The 22215-nt window shown below is 37.6% G+C and overlaps 1 protein-coding gene across 1 annotated transcript in view; it reads right to left on the bottom strand.

The window, feature by feature from the left end:
* LOC134661126 (protein sickie) overlaps positions 1-22215 on the bottom strand; it is a 231065-nt gene that overhangs the window by 63223 nt on the left and 145627 nt on the right. Inside the window, exons 7-16 of the mRNA XM_063517077.1 lie at positions 13867-14044; positions 11460-11597; positions 10738-10791; positions 10242-10413; positions 8228-8320; positions 7987-8131; positions 6627-6740; positions 5962-6150; positions 4212-4318; positions 3629-3757 (exon numbers count right to left, since the gene is read on the bottom strand). Of these exons, the coding sequence (XP_063373147.1) occupies positions 3629-3757; positions 4212-4318; positions 5962-6150; positions 6627-6740; positions 7987-8131; positions 8228-8320; positions 10242-10413; positions 10738-10791; positions 11460-11597; positions 13867-14044 (1319 nt within the window). The remainder of the gene's footprint in view (positions 1-3628; positions 3758-4211; positions 4319-5961; positions 6151-6626; positions 6741-7986; positions 8132-8227; positions 8321-10241; positions 10414-10737; positions 10792-11459; positions 11598-13866; positions 14045-22215) is intronic.

The following is a 22215-nucleotide window of genomic DNA, read 5'->3' as shown; positions in this document are numbered from 1 at the left end:
TAATGCTACTGATGGTCATGAGTATTTCAGAATTTAACGAATAAGTATGTAGATGCATTCTGAGTACGAGTTATTACACTTTGCAACTTCGTGGAAAGTTACTATAAGTACCTGCGTAAACTAAAAACAGGTACATGCGCGTAAAAAACGTAACCATACTTTTGTTATGCAGGCAGGTAAGATGTAACCTTTAATTGTGAACAAAATTATGAATGGAACCCGAGCGTTGTTGCGTGACCGGTACATGGCAGAAAAAATATCATGTCCTTTGATATAATGATTAATTAATTCATACTACTTATACATAATTCAATATTTAAATCAGAAATAACTAGGTACTCGATAGGAGCTTAAGCCAGCGGCTTATAAAGGGGTGGTGGAAAGTGATGGAAAAAAAACTATAGTACATATGTATGTGTAGAGATCGCTTTTTAGCGATAAGACCGCCTGTTGTTTACCTGTGCTTGTGTTTCTGTTTTCTTTTTGTATTGTTTTCTTTTATTGAGGTGTGCAATAAAGAGTATTTGTATTGTATTGGACCTATAAACTACATGTATCAAATAGGCTTACGATTCTCCGCTATCTACGGGCGATATCAAGTTCTGTGAAATACGGACGTCATTCTAGATTTGACACAAATAGGTCCCTTCACAAACATTACATTCTCTACGAGGCTTAGCTTCTACTGTATTGTAGCGGCCATAAGCGTAATTCTTTGTATTGTAACCAGGGATGTTGCGATCATCCGCATCCGCATCCGCAACCGCGGAACTTCCGCATTATTTTCAACATCCGCATTTGCATCCGCATAAAATCGATGCGGAGCTTAATGCGGATGCGGATGTCGAACAAGTCGGTACAGGAACGTTTTAGCGGCGGCGTAAGTGCTATTAATTTCGTCATTACCTATAACCTCGGAATAATAAACCAATAGGAACCGCCATTAACAGGCGTTCCCCTCTGCCAAAAGTCGGCGGCCGCCGGTCAAGGAGGTTATATAAAACTAGTTGCCATACGTCATACGCCATTCAGCAAACGTCAGTCTAAGCGGAATGTTAGGAGCAGAAAATGCCGAATTGTAGCGTTTTCTCCTGTAAAAACCGATCGGAAACATCTAGCGTACTTAAAGAACACGTTTCTTTTCATATGTAAGTACTATTACATGTATAAATATTATCAAATAGTGCACTAATTTAGCAAAAAACTAAAAAACATTGTCAATCTGAAAGTGATACCACTTCATGGTACTAGATCTAATTTAGGGTAATATTTAAAGAAGACTTTCTAAATATTCATTAGGTATACCTAACTTCTAATTTGCGTTGCTTATTATTATATAATTTATATAACACATTATTTTTATATAACACCTTATTTTTATATCAACATAATCCATTCAATGAAATAAATAGTATAAATCATAAATAACGTGATATTACCGATATAGGGTTATTGTGCTATTTTCCGTCCATGCTCTAGTCTCTAGTTTTCGTCCACATGACAGATTAGCAAATAACATATTTGATATTTAATTTGCTACTTACCAAATACATTTTTTATGTAGATAGATATATTGTCTCGACATTAAGGATTGCATTAAGTCCAAATTTGTGCGGCAATGTAGATTTATATTCAATTTCGTCAAGTGGACGAAAACTAGATCTGGACGAAAACTAACGCACCTACCCTACTACTGTTTGAAAATTCATCTTTCTCTTAGTTTCTATCGTATATTTTTTATTTGACATGTCCAATATTTGTATTGTATTTTATTTATTTTAAGGTATTTACTGCCGTCATTTTCCATAAATAGGCACTTTTAATTTATTACTCTAGTATCACTCTACCATAGTTAGCGATGGGACACCATAAAAACCAATATCGATAAAATCTAATATATGAACATTATAAATATATTGTTATTTTGATTTACTTTTTTAGATTTCCAAAATATGCAATAAATTTTCAACATAAGTAGTTTTCAGCTTATCAAGCCATAGAAAACCTAAAAATATTGCAATATCAGTCACGTTTTAAAGATCTAAGAACTGCATAAGTAAGTTTGTAAAGCCATATAAATATATGCTATTACAAAGTTACTGTTGCAGTTCCTACAAATAGTAGGTAAAGTAAAGGTGTATGTACGATGTGAGTATGAATAAAGATGTGTTTAGTTATGATAATATGTGTATACATAGTATGGGTATGAGTACCCGAAAAGAAGGACTGTCTACAAAAAGAGTTGAGATCCCATCTCCCATCAAAAACATTACATGTAAATAGGTGCAAGTCTCGCAACGCTTTTATTACAAAAAGTTCTGAGATGTAACGTGAAACCAAGTCGGTTATTTTAATCGGTGCCAGGGGGTGTTAAAACCGTATCAATAAGATATAATGACTTGGCAATCGCACATAATGCTTTTCTCGTACCGTACTCGTAAATATGTGTAATGCTCAAACTGCAATTAGCGCTAGCTGCGCTAGCGTTATGTTCAATTAGAATTATTTTTAGTAGGTGACGATGATCCTTATGTCATTATGCAGCCGTGCGATGGCCAAGTCATTATACTTATTACAAATTAAAGATATCTTATTGATACGGTTTTAACACCCCCTGGCACTGATTAAAATAACCGACTTGGTTTCACATTAGCATTACATCTCAAAACGTTTTTGTAGTAGAAGCGTTGCGAGAATTGCACCTTTTTACATGTAATGTTTTTGATGGTTATAATTGACTAAAACAGACAGTTAAAATTCAGTCAATAAAATATCGACAATATTATCGACAAGTCCCTCGCACTTCTACGTTTACTTAGAACTGACATCATCTCGTTCACGGACAGGGTTGTCTGTGTTTGTTCTTGTATTTGTGTGAATATAGTTTATGCTAGTGTTTGATAATTTTGTCGTGTGCGTGTGTAGCGACGCATGCAAAAAATGCATTAGTGTTTACATTATTTGTGTGCGTTCCTCGCCCCCCGCGCCGAAACCGGCAGAATTTTTCACATAGAAATTAGTGCGTGTCACCACTCCATATGATTATTCCTCCGAGCCTATAACGAAATCGTCTAGACCCAGAAAAGTCGGCCAAGTTACTGTTTATTAAATATAACACACCTATATCCTTGCTCAAGTACTAAACGTTTCGTTTTTTTTTAATAAAAAAACCGGCCAAGTGCGAGTCGGACTCGCGCACGGAGGGTTCCGCACCATCAACAAAAAATAGAGCAAAACAAGCAAAAAAACGGTCACCCATCCAAGTACTGACCCCGCCCGACGTTGCTTAACTTCGGTCAAAAATCACGTTTGTTGTATGGGAGCCCCACTTAAATCTTTATTTTATTCTGTTTTTAGTATTTGTTGTTATAGCGGCAACAGAAATACATCATCTGTGAAAATTTCAACTGTCTAGCTATCACGGTTCATGAGATACAGCCTGGTGACAGACGGACGGACGGACGGACAGCGGAGTCTTAATAATAGGGTCCCGTTTTTACCCTTTGGGTACGGAACCCTAAAAATACTAAAAATGAAATATTTGACGTTTTCTAAGCACCTAATCTTGACATCCGTATCCGCGGATGTCAAAAAATCTGCATCCGCAACATCCCTGATTGTAACGTACCGTCATCATTCTTCTTGGAATAGTGGTGGGAATGCCTCGGCGTGTGTATGACGTTGCCGGGCTGGTGCGTGGGGCTGAGCGCCGACCGCGGCGACGGCGACGGCGGCTCCGACACGCCGTAGTTGATGCCTGGAAGATATTGCTTAGTTAGCGTCGCTCAGAATAGGTACCCGAAGACTATTTCGTGACACTTAACCATTTGACCGCCACAGTCGGCGAAAAATCCCACTTAAGCTAGTTTTCACCGAAGCAGTAGATTTTAAATTTTAACTAGGGAGAACGCATTTTCACACACTCCACAGCAGCAATTCGGCCGTTATAGTTTTATGTAGATAGCCTTGTTATAAGATTCATGGACAAGCAGATCTTGTCAGTAGAATAAGGCGGCAAATTTGAAAAATGTAGGCGCGAAGGGACATCGTCACATAGAAAATTTTAATTTCGCGCCTTTTTTTACTGACAAGATTTGCTTGACCATATATATCACTTGTTTCCGCTACGTTCAGCTTTGGGGATGCTAGTAGCCTCGAAAGAGCCCAAATTATGCAACATACACATTGCGGATTCTGATAAAATATGTTACCTTGTCCCCCTGGTCCATATTGCACAGGCAGGCAATAATAGGGCTCATAGTCACTCTCGGAAGACCTTTGCAGCATCGACGGATACAACTTTTCAGACTTCGTGGATCTGCAATGACAGAATACTTAAACGAAATGCCCTAGGATTGCTTCAACGCGTATACATAAGGCGCAGAACATACAGCGCGCGAAGTCACTAACAACGCGATTTATGTGTGTAGTCCAGGGATGTTGCGGATGCCGATTTTTTGACACCCGCGGATGCGGATGCGGATTTTTAAAGGCTCACATCCGCGGATGCGGATGTCAAGATAGTACCATAAAAAACGTAAAATATTACGTTTTAGTAATTTTTATTTCAAAAAACCGGCCAAGTGCGAGTCGGACTCGCGTTCCAAGGGTTCCGTACATTAAGTCCCACTCACGCTTGACTGCTCATTTCTAATAGGTTTTTTGGTTAATGACTAAATTACCTAGCAGTCTAGCACTTACGCCGATGCTAAGACGTTCCTGTACCGACCTGGTCCACATCCGCATCCGCATTAAATCCGTATCTATTTTATGCGGATGCGGATGCGGATGTTGAAAATAATGCGGAAGTTCCGCGGTTGCGGATGCGGATGCGGATATTCGCAACATCCCTGGTAGTCATACAAAGTTTCAAAGTATTGCTCAATCGCCCAACAACGCTGTGGTGTGTTCTACGTCTAAGGCACGGCACGAAAACGACACATTTAGCTGACAAAAGCCGAATATAAAAGTACGCATAAGAGATTGATTATCCATATTAGTTATGAATGGTCAAAACAAAACAAAAATAAGTAAGTGAATGAAATTTGACGCATTAAGACTTACAAAATAATCTGTTATTGTTGATGGCTTCAAAACAATGAGTGATATTGCAATTTGTGAAGTGTAACAAAATGTGTAAATCAATAAATTAGTGTAAAGAAGCCGTGCCAAGTCATGCGAATGTAATAAGAATGTACTTTTACGGGAAGCGTGCCACCTGGAAGCCAAAACAAACAAATTTCCAACCGTGGCATACCTTGGGAATGTCCTATCTCTCAGATAGCTAAAAATTGTAATTATCAATAAGATTATTTTAACTGCGTTTAGGTATAGGTATATTATTCAAGAGAAGTAATAAGTTTATTGGCAATGAATAAAAATGTTAAGCATGACAAATGAGTTCAGTGATTGAAGATGAGATGTGCGCATGACTCCCATATTCCCTTATGTTCGTGTCTATTGTCTATTTACCACATCACGGTTTGAAAAAAGTTGAACTGAGTACTTTGACGTGTGCATAGTACCTATGTGAAGTGTCGGCCACATTGAGTTACGGAAATATTTTTCAGTTAGTAACTACGGGCATTGCTCCACCATATATAAGCGAGAGGCTTATTTGTCACATTATATGTGCTCATATAATTGCCTTGATAATTTATATTCCCGTATATATGTATCACATTCACATTACAATAATTCTGCCGTTTTTTACAACTGGTCGATAGGTAGGTACAATTTTTTTATATTTCAATTTTTGTCCCGCGACTTTAGTAGATACATATAATTATAGAAATCATAATTATATTTTAAATATTTTTTATTAATACATATAATATAAGTAGATTTTAAATTATAATATTAGCAGAATCGGTCCGCCAGTATGGCAGCCCTCCATGAAATATACTTTATTCTTGGTTGGCACACAGCATCACTACCTGTAGTTGAGAATACCGAACCCACCTAATGCTGTTGCTCCGGTTTAGCCTGGAGCCCTGCGGTTCCCGGTGCATGATGAGCTTATTGTGAGTGAGTGAGCTGCGGTGATGTGAGGTAGGAGAGGAGGTGTGGTTGTGCGCGGCCGAGTGCAGCGACGTGAGCGATTCCATCGACTCGCCCTCGGATAACCGGCCGCTCGCGGAGTAAGTGTTGCTGAAAGGGGAAAGGCGATCAAGGGACATGCTGGACAGATGTGTTTTTTTTTTTTCAACAACTGACCGGGACAAGCATGATTAAGACGCTTACATACGTGTCTAGCGCGATACATCTAATTTAAGGTAAAAACAAAACACAAATAGCACACAGGTAGTGGGCGTAGGCGGAATGAAATGGACTAGGAATGTTAAGGATTATGACATTGCTATGATACATGTATAAAGTTTGAGAAGTTTAAAAGCTTAGGGCCGGTTGCAACTAGAAATTTAGAAGATTTCTGCTATAGATATCTTTTGTATCCATAGATAAAAAAAGACAGAACTTTATTAACTAGGTAATTATAAATATAAAACAAACAACAGACCCTTAGAGATATAAATTATGTGTGACTATTATTCATACACAAAAATTTCACACCACTCTGCCATCCAACACTATATTGATCTATTATACAAACAAGAATATTTAGGTACCTGTGCCTCAGCCAAGGAGCGTAGGGTATTCCATAATCTGACTTCACTTCAGAATAAGTTTGAGTATCAGAAAGACTACCATCACTGATCTTGATTCCACCTCTCGGTGTAATTCTGAGAAGATTGAAAATTATGGGTTTATAAATATACATATACAGGTTGTGGTCAATGCAGATATCCGAATGGGACTAATATAAAAGTTCCCAGGATCTTAAAGATATATTCAAGCATGTAAACCATCTTGTTTGCTCACAATGATAAGATATGACGACAAGTGTTCAGTATACAATATATTTTATAGCAACTTATAAGCACTTGAGTGAAACTTTACCGGAAAGTATGTGACATTTATTTTTATTTTATAACACTTCGTTTTATTAACAAATAAATATAACAAAAACAAAGCAAATGTGCCCACATTGAACTGACTGCCGCTGACATCAAGAGAATACTTCACAGTATACTTATTTGTATTGACCAAGTGGCACTCGCACGTACAGGCCCGAATTCAGAATTGAAATGATACTTAGTATTTTTATAATTGTAGCAAGAGGCAGATGTAGTTGTAACTTTTATAGACTTAAAAAAGCCAACTGAAACCACCAGTCTACATGATAATATGTCAATGTGGCATTCTATGCATAAGTATGCATGAGCAAAAGGACCCTTTAAGTATGGAACACTACATTATTGACAACTGACAATGTTTCTAGGCGAGTTGAAACCTTTAGGTTTTCGTGTAATAAATTGTATGAAACAATAATTTAAAAACAATTGGTTTCTGTGTAGCTATAGCTGGTCAACCAAATCATGTCAGTAAAAAAGGCGCGAAATTCAAATTTTCTATGGGATGATATCTCTTCGCGCCTATATTTTTCAAATTTGCCGCCTTTTTCTACTGTCAAGATCTGGTTGACCAAGTATAGCTCATAATGACCTTTGTGTCTGTGACCCTTTGAGAAACACATAATTTCCACATAGGTATCACACAAGTTTAGGGAACGAATAATTTACTTGTGGCAAATGCTGGCAAACCATAGTTTGGTTTACAGTCAATTTTTTTAACGATTACACAAAAAAGGTTTGAGTGCAGCCCTGTACTTCAGTGATTCAGTTATCACATGATAGTACATGTGCCGAAGCAAAAAACGGTGGTTATCTCTCTGTCTAACATTAAAGAATATGAATATACCGTCTCAGCAGACATCTAAATTGTTTAATTGTTGATGTTGGTCAAGCAATTGGCTCACCAATTACCACATTGTGTTGATTATAAGATCATCAGCAGTTTAGTGCAATTCATGCCCGAGTGAAGTAACTTTGAGCTCTTAACTATTTAAAAATAGGTAAGTGTTTTTACCTGTGATGATGAAAAAGTGCAGCAAAATCATGTGTCCCAGGTTTAGGAAGGGATTGCGAACCGAGTAGTCTCTCCCGTACTGATGCCGATAACTGCGCTGCCGCCGTACCACCAAGTGAATAAGACTTCGGACCAATCCCATTTTCTGGTACAAAAAAATTAATTACACGTAGTTCACGCGTGTCACATTAAAAAAAAGTAATTTTTTTACATCGGTCATTCAAATTTAGCAATAACTTACTGTGAATCTGAAGGTCTTGGGTGCAAGTTTGTGTCCCGCCAGATACTTTAACCTTAGTACGGGGAACTGCTGAAACTTGAGCCATTCTACCACCTAGAACAACAAACGATGCTAACAATTTAATTACGTTGCACGATTGCTCACACTTTCATTCATGATGAAAACTTTTGTACTTCAACATTTTCCTAAACAAAATAAGAATTCGTTTACTAAAAACACTCACAACATGTCTTGTTAGTTTTGTGTTTGTTTGTGCATGATTAGCGATTGGCGCGTATATTGAATTTGACAAGATGATTTTGTTTATTTGCCCTCTCCACAGACTAAAGCACTAGGCCATACAACCTCGAACAAGAGAAAGATGGCAAAATTTGTCTTTAAATATCTAAAAAAGGACCTAGTGTTTGGATAAAAAATAGTGTCTCATTCTATTGTGTGGTCTTTAAAGTGTCTACAGACGGTCACGGTCCGGTGCGGCGCACGTATCGTATCGATCGTGTATAAGGTGATCGCCGTACGTCCGTTAAGGACGCAGCTATGAGTTAAAGCTAGAAAGAGATATTTTGACCGCGCCAATGTCGCTGTCCGGTGCGGTAGTCAGTTACGGCTTTTAGTTTACTCAAATTTATAGCCACAATAAAATTATTCGAAGTTTTTTTTCTTTTATAAAAATATCAAGTATTTTCTTGCAAATCCACTTCGTCAGTAGAAAAGGCGCTAAATTCAAATCTATGAGAAGACACCATTTAGCGCTATTTTTAAATTTGCCGCCTTTGTCTACTGACGGAAATGGCTGCCGACCTATACTTCTTCTTACTAATTCTTAGAACAGCGCCCTCTATAGTAACAAGATAGCAACAAAAGTTTATAATATTCATCAATAGATGTCGTTCATAAAGTTATTGTTGCTCCATCTAGCGGTGAGTAGAATTGCGCGATAGTTTGTATCAGGGATGTTGCGAACATCCGCATCCGCATCCGCAACCGCGGAACTTCCGCATTATTTTCAACATCCGCATCTGCATCCGCATCCGCATAAAATCGATGCGGAGCTTATGCGGATGCGGATGTCAAACAAATCGGTACAGGAACGTCTTAGCGGCGGCGTAAGTGCTAGGTAATTTCGTCATTACCTATAACGAAATCGTCTAGATCCAGAAAAGTCGGCCAAGTTACTGTTTATTAAAATATAACGCACCTATATTCTTGCTCAAATACTAAACGTTTCGTTTTTTTTTTTAATGATACTAAAAATGTAATATTTGACGTTTTATAAGTACCTAATCTTGACATCCGCATCCGCATCCGCATCCGCGGATGTGAGCCTTTAAATATCCGCATCCGCATCCGCATCCGCGGATGTCAAAAAATCTGCATCCGCAACATCCCTGGTTTGTATTTCGAAACGTATATACTAGATGGCAGCAAAAATAACATGATAGTAATGAATGATAGTCCTCTCATTGATTTTCATGAGCATGCATGCAAGGAGCGTTACTTTGGAGTGGATGACGTCATTGTAAAGTTTGTAAAGTATGTTTTTAAACACATTACATATTAGGTATTTTTTGAAATAGGCTTCAGTACCTAACATTTGGGTTTGCAACACAAACTAAATAAAATACAAAATAAGCTGACTGATTGTGAGTGTTTTACCTAATCTACCCTTAGAAATAAATAATAATGCGCAATCTTACAACCGAAACATTTGTAGGTTTCAGTGAAAGGCCTTCGTCACTGAGTCTACAAATATTTTTCATCGCTCAAATACAATAAAAATATACGCAACACAATTGCGCAAATACGACCAAGTGCCAACCATTAAACCTGCGCTACTCCTGCCAACAACAGGTCTAAACCTAAACTTAGTTTGTGCCAAGGGAACGTGGCCTTCGCTTTGCTACCTAACCACATACATGACACATAAAACTCGCTATGCCAATATAAATAAACAGTCGCTATAGCAATGAAACTAAAGAACTCGAGTTCGATTCTACATTAAACTTTTAATTACCGTGCCCGTGCTGCGGAGGGCTGTTGGACTGTGAAGCCGGTTGCTGCACTCCATTTTGTCGCTTCACGTAACCGAAGTTCTGTGGCCCTTTGGCCTTGCTGGAGCAGTTGCTGCCGTTGCCTCCGCTCGCAACGCTCGATGGCCGTGAAGAAGAACCACTGGGCGATTGGATCTGAAAAACAAGTGAAGATCTATTAGATGCTGCCCGAAATAAACATTTCTTTTAAATACCTTATTGTCTCTTTAAAAAATAATGGTCCCTACATTACTCGATGCAGTCAAGAGGACGACGAAGGTTGATTTCAAACTTTAGGTTCACGTTATTTCAAAAACTAAATGTAGAAAAGGCCTTTAGCTGGACTCCATTTACTTAAGTGGAGTTCAATAGAAATTGCCAATAATGTAATTTTAAAGTAAAACGACAGTTTTTGTTAGCATTTGACATGGGTAGGTTTAGCTTCTGCGTAATGAGAATAAAAACATTGAGTTGTCTTACCTGAGGCCCGCCACTTCTAGAATTATGTTGGTTAGAAGAGTTCGTTGCCGCATACTGTAAATAAATATTGACAAGAAATGTTAAAATGTTAACGTTGTAATAACAAGTGAAGCTCGTGTCAAGAAACTCAAGAACCTACCTTAAAAGGTTTTAGAAAAGAGCAAATAGGTACCCAACTATGTGGCATTCATTCTGCATGCTGTATAGCTTCGAATATCGAAAAATGATTTAATTTTACATAAAACCTACCGTCAAAAAACACATCTAGGTGTATCAGTGAACGAAAATGTTAAGCATAATTATTGTTACTTCATAAACTTATAATATAATTAATAAGGAATATAAGATAATGATATTATATTAAGGAATAATTGGTTAAAATAAAACGAAATTTAAATATTTTTTACAGTAACACAACTGCCGTGATAGCTAAAGGAAAAAGGATAGAAACAGGTGGGTGAATTCACTCGGAAAAAACGCACTGGAACCCACACAAAGCGTTAATTTTACACTGAGCCATAGAATAAGTTTATGACTGAGCCTAAGTACAACATTCATACAATGTTGAGTTGCGGACGTCGTCGAGCAGAGACCAGAGAGGGCCTACCCTACCGCGAACCACGTTCCTCCCTGTCACAGTCACGTACAAATTTACAAGTGCGACAGAGAGGCAACACGTCGAACGTGGTTCGCGGTAGGGCCTTATTGAAATCGAGAGAGACCTGTGGATGCGGCGCGATGCCCAGCTGCTGTGCGGCAGTGAGCTTCTCCCTCTTGTGGTGCTGCGGTGAGTGGTGGCCCGCGCGCCGCTCGCCCTTGCGCCCGTGCGAGGGGCTCGGCGGCGCCGGCGCAGGCTGGTTCTGCAAACATCAAAAGCATTAGGTTAGATCAGGGGTCGGCCAACCATGGCTCGCGGGCCGCATGCGGCTATTTGGGGGTACTCAGACAATTGCGACTCTTCAAGTGAGCCAAAAAAAATTACATTTATTTGGAGTTCCTATAGACTTCGCGGAAAATAACATTTGTGGCTCTATGAGTTTCCTAAAACTGATGATTTCTACTGCATTTGGATCTTCTTCTAAAAAGTTTGCCAACACCTGGGTTAGGTCCATTGGCGGTAGCAACTGTGGGACAATTCATTTGTCAATTGTAAAATGTGACTAGTAATAAGAAAGGTACCCACGAAAGTTCACGTGGTTCACACTCTTACTACCTCTAGCGTAATCTTACACATAGCTAAAAAAATAAATAAGTGTAGGTACCTATATATCACAACCGCCGTAAGGACAGTGTCGCAAATAAAATGTATAAATAAAAAAATATTATTATTTTACTAACCACTATTTAAGTTAAACCACTAGTTAAGCAACCAATTATTAAAGTCTGTAAGTACTTCAAAAACCGGCCAAGTGCAAGTCGGACTCGCGTTCCAAGGATTCCGTACATTAAGTCAGACTCACGTTTGATGCTCACGCGCATTTCTTATAGGTTTTCCTGTCTTTCCAAATTTGAGGGGGTGGAAGAATGGTAATTTTTTGGCTATTTTCTTAAATAACTTCTAACCTATGTATTTTAAATGTAAAAAATATTTGAAATTCCTCAAAACCAAGCTCTTTCATTTGATATACATCGTATATGTCACCGTAAAATTGTAAACACTCGTCATAATATAATCTCGCTAGTTACATTATAAACTGATGGTAGGGATATTATAATCTAACCTAACTTAACCTATGTTACATTATAAACTAACGGGTTCACAATCTTACGGTGTCATATATATACAACACGATAGTTTGAAAAACTTTATTTATTAACTTTCTCATTTACCCCCCAAAAGTGCCCCCCATGTTTAAAATTCATTTGTTTACGTTACATGTCCATCTTTGGGTCACTAATTTACTTGTGTGTACCAAATTTCAACTTAAATGGTCTAGTTGTTTCTCGGAAACACCAATGCCACTCCGGCCCTCCAATGGGCCACTGGATGGTGGCTGTGATAGACGGACAGACAGACGGACGCACAAGTGATCCTATAAGGATTCCGTTATTGTCTTTTTGAGGTACGGAACCCTAAAAACAACACCAGATGGGTTTTACTACAGAGATTAACTATACATGGATAAACACTACCTACTTATTTATAGCAAAAGTTAGCCCGATAGCTAAATTAGATCCACAAACAATGTTTCGATCAGCTCACTGCACAGCAATAAACATTACACACCTACCTATCTAATGTAGGTACCTATTCATGTTACACCAGACAACAATGAACTACTTAGTGTAGTTATATCAGGGCGTTAATTTAATAGTGCACCACTTCATAGCGTGTTACTCACGTGTTCTAGTGAAAGTATGTGAATTACTTAGGTAGGTAGGTAATATTTAGGTTGATATGCAAGGATTTTATATTGTTAAATCTACCTCTACAATAAAACACTTAAGTACATGGGTATTTATAGGTATGCTACCGTAGCAACTCGTTTAAAGAATCGTCCGAAATGCCTTAAAACTAAATAGGTATTTTTATAACTAGGTATAGTTTGTAGCTTTCTAATAGAGCCCGACGGCTAATCCTATTGTCTATTGTTAATTAAACCCGCACGTGCTACTTACCTGCAAAAAAGGGTCTTAATTATTCTATTTGGCACCTGAGCGCGGGCTAGTCCAACGCTCAAAAAACCAGTGTAGGTGCGCTCTCCGATAACGCGCCTATGTTACGCAATCTCGATGACACCTTTTAGACTGGTTCTGTAGCGTTCGACTCGCCGGCACTCAGTAACCGAAGTAATGAGTGCCGGCGAGTTGAACGGACCACACACATCCTAACAAAATATTTATCCATTAGTTCATTTTGAATCTTATTGCAATTTCCATAGGAGTTCAATAAAATATTCAATTACCTGGGTAAAGTGAACGAACGATTTTTTATGCAGGTGGTTGTGGCACGTGGCACGAGCGGTTTTACTTAACAATAGACAAAGGATTAGCCGTCGGGGTTTATTAGAAAGCTACAAACTATACCTAGTTGTTCTGATAGCGCGGTTGCCGCTCGGTCTGCTGCCTGCAATCGGTCTTTCTGCGCGTGGGGTTCCACGTTCCGATTCTCTATTGAACATTCCGTACCATTGGCGGCGTCCCGACTCCAGGTGAGTCCGTGTACTTCTTCCAGGTGGTGTCCTGGCGAGGTGCCGGCGGCTGCCGCTCCGTCTGTTGCCCGCAGTCGGCCTTGCTGCGCGTGCGGCCCACCACGCGGTACACCACCCCGCTGCCGCCCTCCATGCCTCTACTGCGCGGTCCGCGTCTGTCGAAACACCACCACCATAATGCGGTATTCGAAAATAATATAAATTAAATAACGTTACGAGTGCTTAGTACGTCTTAGAGTAAGACCAATCTAAAAAGAGTCTTGCCTACGGCTAAAAAATCAACGCAATTAGGCTGGAGCATAAAACTTGTGAGAAGGGTTCTTTTTAAGATTGGTTTAACTCTACATCAGCAAAGTTTAGTCGAATGTGAGCAAATCATTTCAGCGTGAGGACGAAGTTTAGTTTTTTGTTAATTTTTATAACCTATGCTTAATGAAATGCTAGTGGAATTCTGTTTTTTTTTTTACATATACGCATATCAATTTTCCCTAACAATACTCTACTTTACACCTAAATCTACCTATTGCTAACAAAATCATTATACAAGTTCTAATAGTAAGTAAATTCTTTGGTTCGTGTCAAACAAAGTAGGAGCATTCTATTTATACGATAAGACTCCAAGTATTTGTCATTTCCGAAGAAAAATATCCAAGTAGATTGCTTTAAAGTAATTTTCTATTTTTTATAGATAAAAGGATAATAAAAAGGAAAAATGCTGGTACTCGTACCAACAGATACCCAAGCACTTGAATTTAACATAAAAAGGGCCCATTGAATTAAAATAGGTATTGGAGGGGGAGAAAACCCCAGACAGTATATAATAATGAGTCAGCGGAGCGCGTAGGTACCTTAACGTAAGTAGCTAGGTATAGTCACAGTTGTGGTCACAGTCAAAATATGTTTTAAGGTTTTAACTAACACTCTGATACGGGGTGCATTCGTAGGTACAATTTCCACTTCTTGGGAAAATCGTTATAACTAGGCCAAGTTGCTTGGTATCAAAACAGAAATACACTATTGTTATAGACAGATACTTAGGTAAGTGGACGATGGAGTAGCATAAGTTTCATTTGAAGATAATAGCTGTTAGTTTTCATTTTACAAGGCTCTGAGCAAAAAGCGGAAATATTTTGCAAATGAAGGATGGTTTTATATCAGCTACCTGTAGGTATTTAACGTTAGATATATTACTCTATACTCTATTTAATCTGATACTACTTACCGTAAAACGGGGTGAGCACTTTCGCGGGGAGAGGTGGGTTATGAATGGGGAGAGAAGGTTTGAGAGGGGGGTGAGAAGGGATTTTAAGGCTACTGCTACAAAAATAATGTATTCCAATTTAAAATGGAGCTATAGTAATACGCATAATAAAAAAAATCGATCCAACAATCTTCCAAAATCACCTTTGTATGAAAACCCCTCTCACCCCAAATACGAGGCACTACGGGGTGAGGTGGGTTTTCCTCTTTATCGTCAAAGTTATGAAATGGAACTACCCAAAATAAAATAAAAACTAAAATACAAACGTCCGGAACACTTATTAAATACACCATTCAGTTTTCATAGGTATGTATGTTATCGAGGTTTGAATTTCAGTTTTGACCCTACTCACCCCATTTTACGGTACTCAACTTAAATATTTCTCTGTGTTTATTGTTCCTACGTATTATTAAGTTGTTTTTGTTAAATATTATTTCAGTTTAAAAGTAACTCTTTGCGAAACACCACAGTATGAATAAATAACTCCTTTGAGTTCATAAGGTTGTACAACGTGTCTTTGTGGCGGAATGAATGCATTGGTAATCTAAAGTGCTCTCGTTACAGTCGTGTGTAATAATATGCGTATGACCTAATTTGAACATACCAAAGATTAAAGTTTTAATAAAATGGTTGCAATCCGATACCACTTTGACTTCTTGAGTAGGTGCTGGCAATAATATTACTTGTACATGTGATGTACAATATACCTACGTATGTACATATTTTATTCAAATAACGTGTAGCTATATATTTATTTAATCTTTATTTATTGCACAATATAAGATTGATGATAGTACAAATGAGGAGTGTCTTTTCAAAAGGGTTTATTTTTTTCTTAGCGGTACTTCTAGAAAGAACCTTGCTCAAGAAAACTTAAGGTCCAATTTAGAAATAGATTCCCAGAAAAAATAAACCCTTTTGAAAAGACACTCCTCAAATGTATTGCTTGATATTTTTAACTTATATAAAGTATTCATTTCTAGTCACATCGTGGCTTAAAATTAAAATACTGTCATTGTTCTTGAGTAAACATACTCGTAATACTTATGTATAATTTTAATTTAATTTATCATTTTACTATCATTTATTACTTGTGAATATTACAAATGAATAACGCGTGCTTTAAGAGCACACATCAATCAAACGTGGTCTCGATCGAGATCAATAGTCTCTCTATACCCGTACGATTCAAACTTATTTCTTATCTCTAATATGATATATCTGCTAAGCATACAAACAAGTTAAAAGATAATAAAAAATATGTTCAGTCGCTGTATTTTAATACGTAATAATATTAAATATCTGGGAGACCGGGCATTGCTCGGAAAACATAAAAAAACTCAAAAATGCACGTTATACTAGGGATAAGTCCTAGCTAGATCGATTTTTCACCCCCAAAACCCCCATATAGCAAATTTCATCGAAATCGTTAGAGCCGTTTCCGAGATCTTCGAAATATGCCTATTTACAAGAATTGCTCGTTTAAAGGTATGAAATGAAATTAGTTAATGTGTCTTTTAGACGAAATGGCGATATGTAAAATGAATGTACCCATTTCACAACGATTAAAAGATTTTCTGTGCCCAACTTTACAGTTGTACAACCCATTACTAAGCAGGAAACAGCCCTTGCAAAGGAAATGAAGCCAAGCGGAGCGCATACAGTCAGTGTTCTGGGCAGGTTAAGTAAACTGCTTGGGATTACGTACAAACACAGCTGATTATTCGCGGCAAGCCTCGACAAGCTCTCATCAGATACCGGGCTGTATAAGGATAGCAATGTATAGATAGACCAAAAAGGGGTTATTATTTTGAATATTTTCTGTAAACTAAATATAGTTAATAGTAAATAAAACTAGTGCCCACGCCAATTACTGGGATTAGTTGCCAAGCGGACCCCAGGCTCCCACGAGCCGTGGCAAAATGCCGGGACAACGCGAGGAAGATGATGAGTAAATAAACCACCGGGATTCTGTTATCTGTTAAGTGATTTGGCCTTCGTGCTCACTATTTGTTCCTGTAGTGCTTAAGTCAAATGGCGAGGAGCCAAGTACAGAAACTAACTCATGTACCTATACATATAGGTTAGAAGGCGCACGATTTATGCTTTGAGTTTCCACATTTTCGCGTAGGAAAATGTCAATCCTTAGTGAGCAGGATGTGCATTTATCTACATCGGCAACCCACAAGTCTTTGTCGGTGCCGTTTTGTCATCACAACATTGACATTTTAATGAAAACTGCGCGCCCGAAGCCACGCACTAATGATGACGGATCCCCTGAAAGCGCCAACTCATACCGCGCTGCTCATTATCTATGAACTGAGCAGCTTTCTCATTATTCCTTACTTCCTACTCCCTATTATTTACTAGGCATGAATGCCTTGATTTTTTTCTGAGAACTTACAGAGTGCAGCTAAGTACGTAGAGTCGCTAAACAAATAATTATTGTTCTTTATTTATTAGACATTGTTCATCAGCTATATTGACTAATACTCGGAAAAATGGAGACCCGAACGACAATTTAAGAAGCATTATAAATAATAAAAGTTGGACATCGTATGAAATATAATCCAGAACTGTCTGAAGTCTACACAATCGGTCGGTGTAATCAAGACTGTAACAAACTTTCTGACGTCCCAACTTGGAAACAAGTTATCGGCAGAACAGATCAGACACTTAGACATTTCAGACGAAGAAAACCTAGTCGGCGAATATGTAGGTTAAATTGAATTTAATAAAGGTTTCATTAAAGACAGAAAATTTGATGAGAGGTCTCGTAATGCAAAAAAATCTTGCAATGTTTAAGAATGGCTTGACAATTTCTTTGCCTTAGATTTAGGCCAGTCGGCAAGATATAATACAATCTTTTCTGCCAAAAAATTCATAATTAAGAGTAACGCGTATCTTATAAGTAGTAAATTATACTCGTATATATCCATAAGTAATTTTAGATAAAAGCCTTGTCTAGTATGACAAGCTATTACAATGGCCGCCTGTTCATATGACAAATTTCCTTAGCCTTTCCTTTGATGAGTTTTCCACAACAATAATGCTATTAGCTATTGTTAGCGCTAACGCCTATCAAAGCATTCCCAGCCTAGTGTGTCGGTCGGCGTAGGTATGGTACAATAGTAAGTCTATCACCCTTTTAATGATTCTTCGTTTACATTGTTTATTTTTAAGACTCTCTTTAGGCACCTTTAGGCAATTTTTAATCATTCTATAAATATCTACGTATCTGTTTTACTCTCTTTACACCTACCCTACGTTTTTCCCATTAAAAGTACTTACATAATTACACTTGGAAAGCGGGATATTCTGAGTAACCTATTTAATACACTTATGCGAATTCATACAGCACTCTAAAAACACGTGCGTAATATGTATGCATACAATACATACACGTACGGTCGTACGACTACGAGCCAAATTGATAAGGCAAAACAAAACTTATGTACCATTTAACTTGATACGCCATATCGTCGAAAGCGATTGAAACTAATCGAATGAGCAGTATGCGGGCGGACACTCGATGCCAAAACAATCGAATTCATGATTCACAAACAGTGAAAGGCCACTACCTATAGCGGACTGGCATCGATTGTATGCTCTTTCTCGAAATACCCGCCCTACGCCGGGGTTTTAGTATGTATGTATAGGCACACGATCGTTTACCCCTAACGCTCGGAGCAATGCCATTCGTTTGCGGGTAAGTCATGTTCGGGGGTTTGGGATCAATTCACAATCACTGCAGCGTCGTGTTACCGGTAGCGATGTAATGCAATGTAAAGTTAAATTTTTATGTACCTAATATGATTAATTAGTACAATAGTTTCTAATCTTTCCCACAGGGCCTCTTTGTTTATAGGTACTTACTCGTGTTAGAAGACAAGTATGTGTCTAATTATTGCTAAAACAACTGCACGTGTGATAACATTGAATACCTCAATTTATATCTGGACGCTCACACGTTCATTCGATGGTAATAATATCAGGTCATAATCATAAAAGTCATAAAGCTTATCATGTTCACACTCCAAGTAAATATCACTATTTTTGGTTTCATTGCCTATGTCATTACGTTATTTGAACAATATACAGTCAGCAATACTATTCGCTTAGCACCTTTGCATACAAACTTCTATGCAGGGGCGGTCACTTTTCTCGTCAGCTTGATGATTTATGTTTAGATAACATTTAAACCTAAGTGTGTAAGTGTTTAGGTATTCATTAATCGAGTCGGTAACAAATTTGATTCGAGTTAACTACTGTTAGTACTGTTTACGATAACCGTGGCCCCGATGCAGTTGACCGTTTAGCTTCCAACTAACTAGGGGACACGCATTTAATGTGAATTTAAATTTTTCCAATTCATTATGGTCGCGATAAGTATCACGCTATGCCCATAGGTACAGTCGCCATCAGATATAGCGGAGCGGCCAAGGTGTTCACAATATCTGAACACGCACTCTAACGCCCTGACAATAGAGGCGTTCTCAGATATTTGTGAGCGCCTTAGCCGCTCCGATATATCTGATGGCGATTGTACTACCTACCTACATTAAATTATCTTCATCGATAACCATAAGTTTTTAAAATACCTGACTATTTTCTGTTGTTAGTTTGTTTTAGTACCTACGTTACAATCTGATTTACTTACTGTATATGTTCTTTATTATTATTACCCTACTTTAATGTCCTATTGCTGGTCCAAGGCCTCCCCCTTTTGACTGTTTAAATATGTGTGATCAATTTAAGTAGAAATTAATAAGTTTTTGGCAAAAAGAACATTTCTGGTATTAAGCTTTTACTCCACTTTTCTTTCCACTGGCAACTAATACTCATCGAGACAATTCTTACAACCCCAAACACAATTAGTGTGCGTTGTTTTATCACAGAGTTCCCATGGCCACCTCCTGTCTCCATTATCAGATCAGTACCTATGTAAAATTTCAGTTCAATCGGAAATCGGGAAGTGGGTTAAATTTAGATTCCAATATTTGACCCACACTAACATACCTATACATACATATAACAGGGCCAGTTAAATATATGGACGCCCCGCCTCGGGGAAGTACAGCGAGTTGCAAAAGTGCATATCCGCTTGAATTATGAAATATACATAATATATTTATTAATAAATAAGTAGGATTGATCCCTTTCACAAATCACTTAATACACTTAAAATCCTTACAAGGGAAAAAATATTATAGCTGTAATTACCTATCTACTCTCTGAGACTTTAAATTTACTGTTATCTAGTTACTACGCAAATTCAGAATTCTATGTATATTTCTTTAATTATTGCTATAATTCCGACTTTTTACTGTAAGTATTAATGAATCACTTATGCTTGATATTGTATGTATCCTCCAGGTCTTTTTAGTAGATAAATTATGTGCGTATTATGCACTTCTACCTGTGTCATGTATGACTGTATGTATTCTGAATAAATAAAATAAAATAAAAATAAAATAACTAAAATAATTGTAGGCACTGTAAAATCAGTTAATCCGCTCAAAATAGAATAATATTTTACTACTGCTACTTTTCGTACTCGTGCAGACTTACTACTAAGTAGACTTAGTAGACAAATAAAGTTTAATAATGGTCGTTAACATTTAGAAGTTTATTGTAAAAATAATATGTGGGTATTAGTTTGCCGAAGATTGGAGCAAGAGGTGAAGGAACTTTTAAAACTAGATAGAGACTTTTATGTTCCGTTCCGTTATTGTTATTTTCGCCTTAGTACGTAAAATGGTGCCAATTAAATACTTATTTATTTAGTTTACATGCAAACGGAACCCAAATATACACAATACAAAAACATAATATTATTTGCATTAATGAAATACTACCTACTGCAAACTAAGGAAAATAGATAGCCGTAATATATTTATCACGAATTTAAATGAAATTGAGAATCATAGTCGAGATCAGGGGGAGGGTGGCGCGCTTCATAGCTATGCAGATGCCACTGCCAGCTTGTTCCAAGCTTCTAATAAGGGTAGTGCCACCAATGTACTGTTTATTTTTGACGCGTATGTAACAAATATAATATGTACTTATATGTAATTGTCTCTGATTTTATTACATAGGCAACTACTACTAATGAAGAGGAATGTGCTGTTTATGTACTATCACGCTCCGCGATTGTTGCGCCATTTAGGGTCCTAGCTAAATTGGTTGTTCAATACTTACGCTATAGAATTTCCAATTTAGCAAGAACCCTAAATGGTATAGGTAACAATCCCGTGTGATGACTGCACTTGCGGGCTCCAACTTTTTTTAAACTAAGAACTAGAGGTTTCATACATTCTTCGGGATAGAATTTTTTTTTGCTTATTCGTCATTGGTCCCATAATAAAAGTTGTTGAGTGTGACCTATACCTAGTCACTAACATTATAATATTTCATACTATACGTAACGTAGATACCTACAAAAAAAATCAACCTGACACTATAGCAACAGTCAAGTAAATAGAGTTGATCTATTGAATTAATGTTAACTAAGTATATCACATATTGTACCGAGTGTTGGCCACATGTCACAAAGCGCAATACATTGACATCGCTCGCGGCCAGATGTCAGCAAGGTCTCTGCCTCGTGGCAGCAAATACTTCAAGTTTGAGTACGGACTAACAATGAGATAAACGTTCGCACGGATCGCTCTGAAAACCATCAATACCCAATTAGGTACGAGTAATACCCATGCCAATTTCAGGCAATAGAATGTCTGCTTGGTAGACAATGTTAAACCTACAAGTTGAAAAGAAATTATACAATTGATTCAGTGCTAAAATATCAATCATGTCTTACCGATATCATTGTTTCTTCAGCTGTACTCGAGTAGAAACTGACTTAAGTTCTTTTAAAAATAGCACATATGTTCTAATACCTAATAAGCACCGTAAGCTTACAACATCTACCGCGAAAAGCAAAGACACGTAGCAAGGCAACACTGATCCTTACACAATTTATGCAAAATTATTATCATATGACGTATCAAAAACCGAGCAAAGTAGGTATTGTTACAAGTTACGTTTGTTCACCCCCGGTTCAAG

Source organism: Cydia amplana, chromosome Z (genome assembly GCF_948474715.1).
Source record: "Cydia amplana chromosome Z, ilCydAmpl1.1, whole genome shotgun sequence".
In the NCBI taxonomy this organism is placed as follows: Eukaryota; Metazoa; Arthropoda; class Insecta; order Lepidoptera; family Tortricidae; genus Cydia; species Cydia amplana.
Note: the sequence above shows the minus strand (reverse complement) of the source record. Positions and strands in the feature narration are given on the sequence as shown.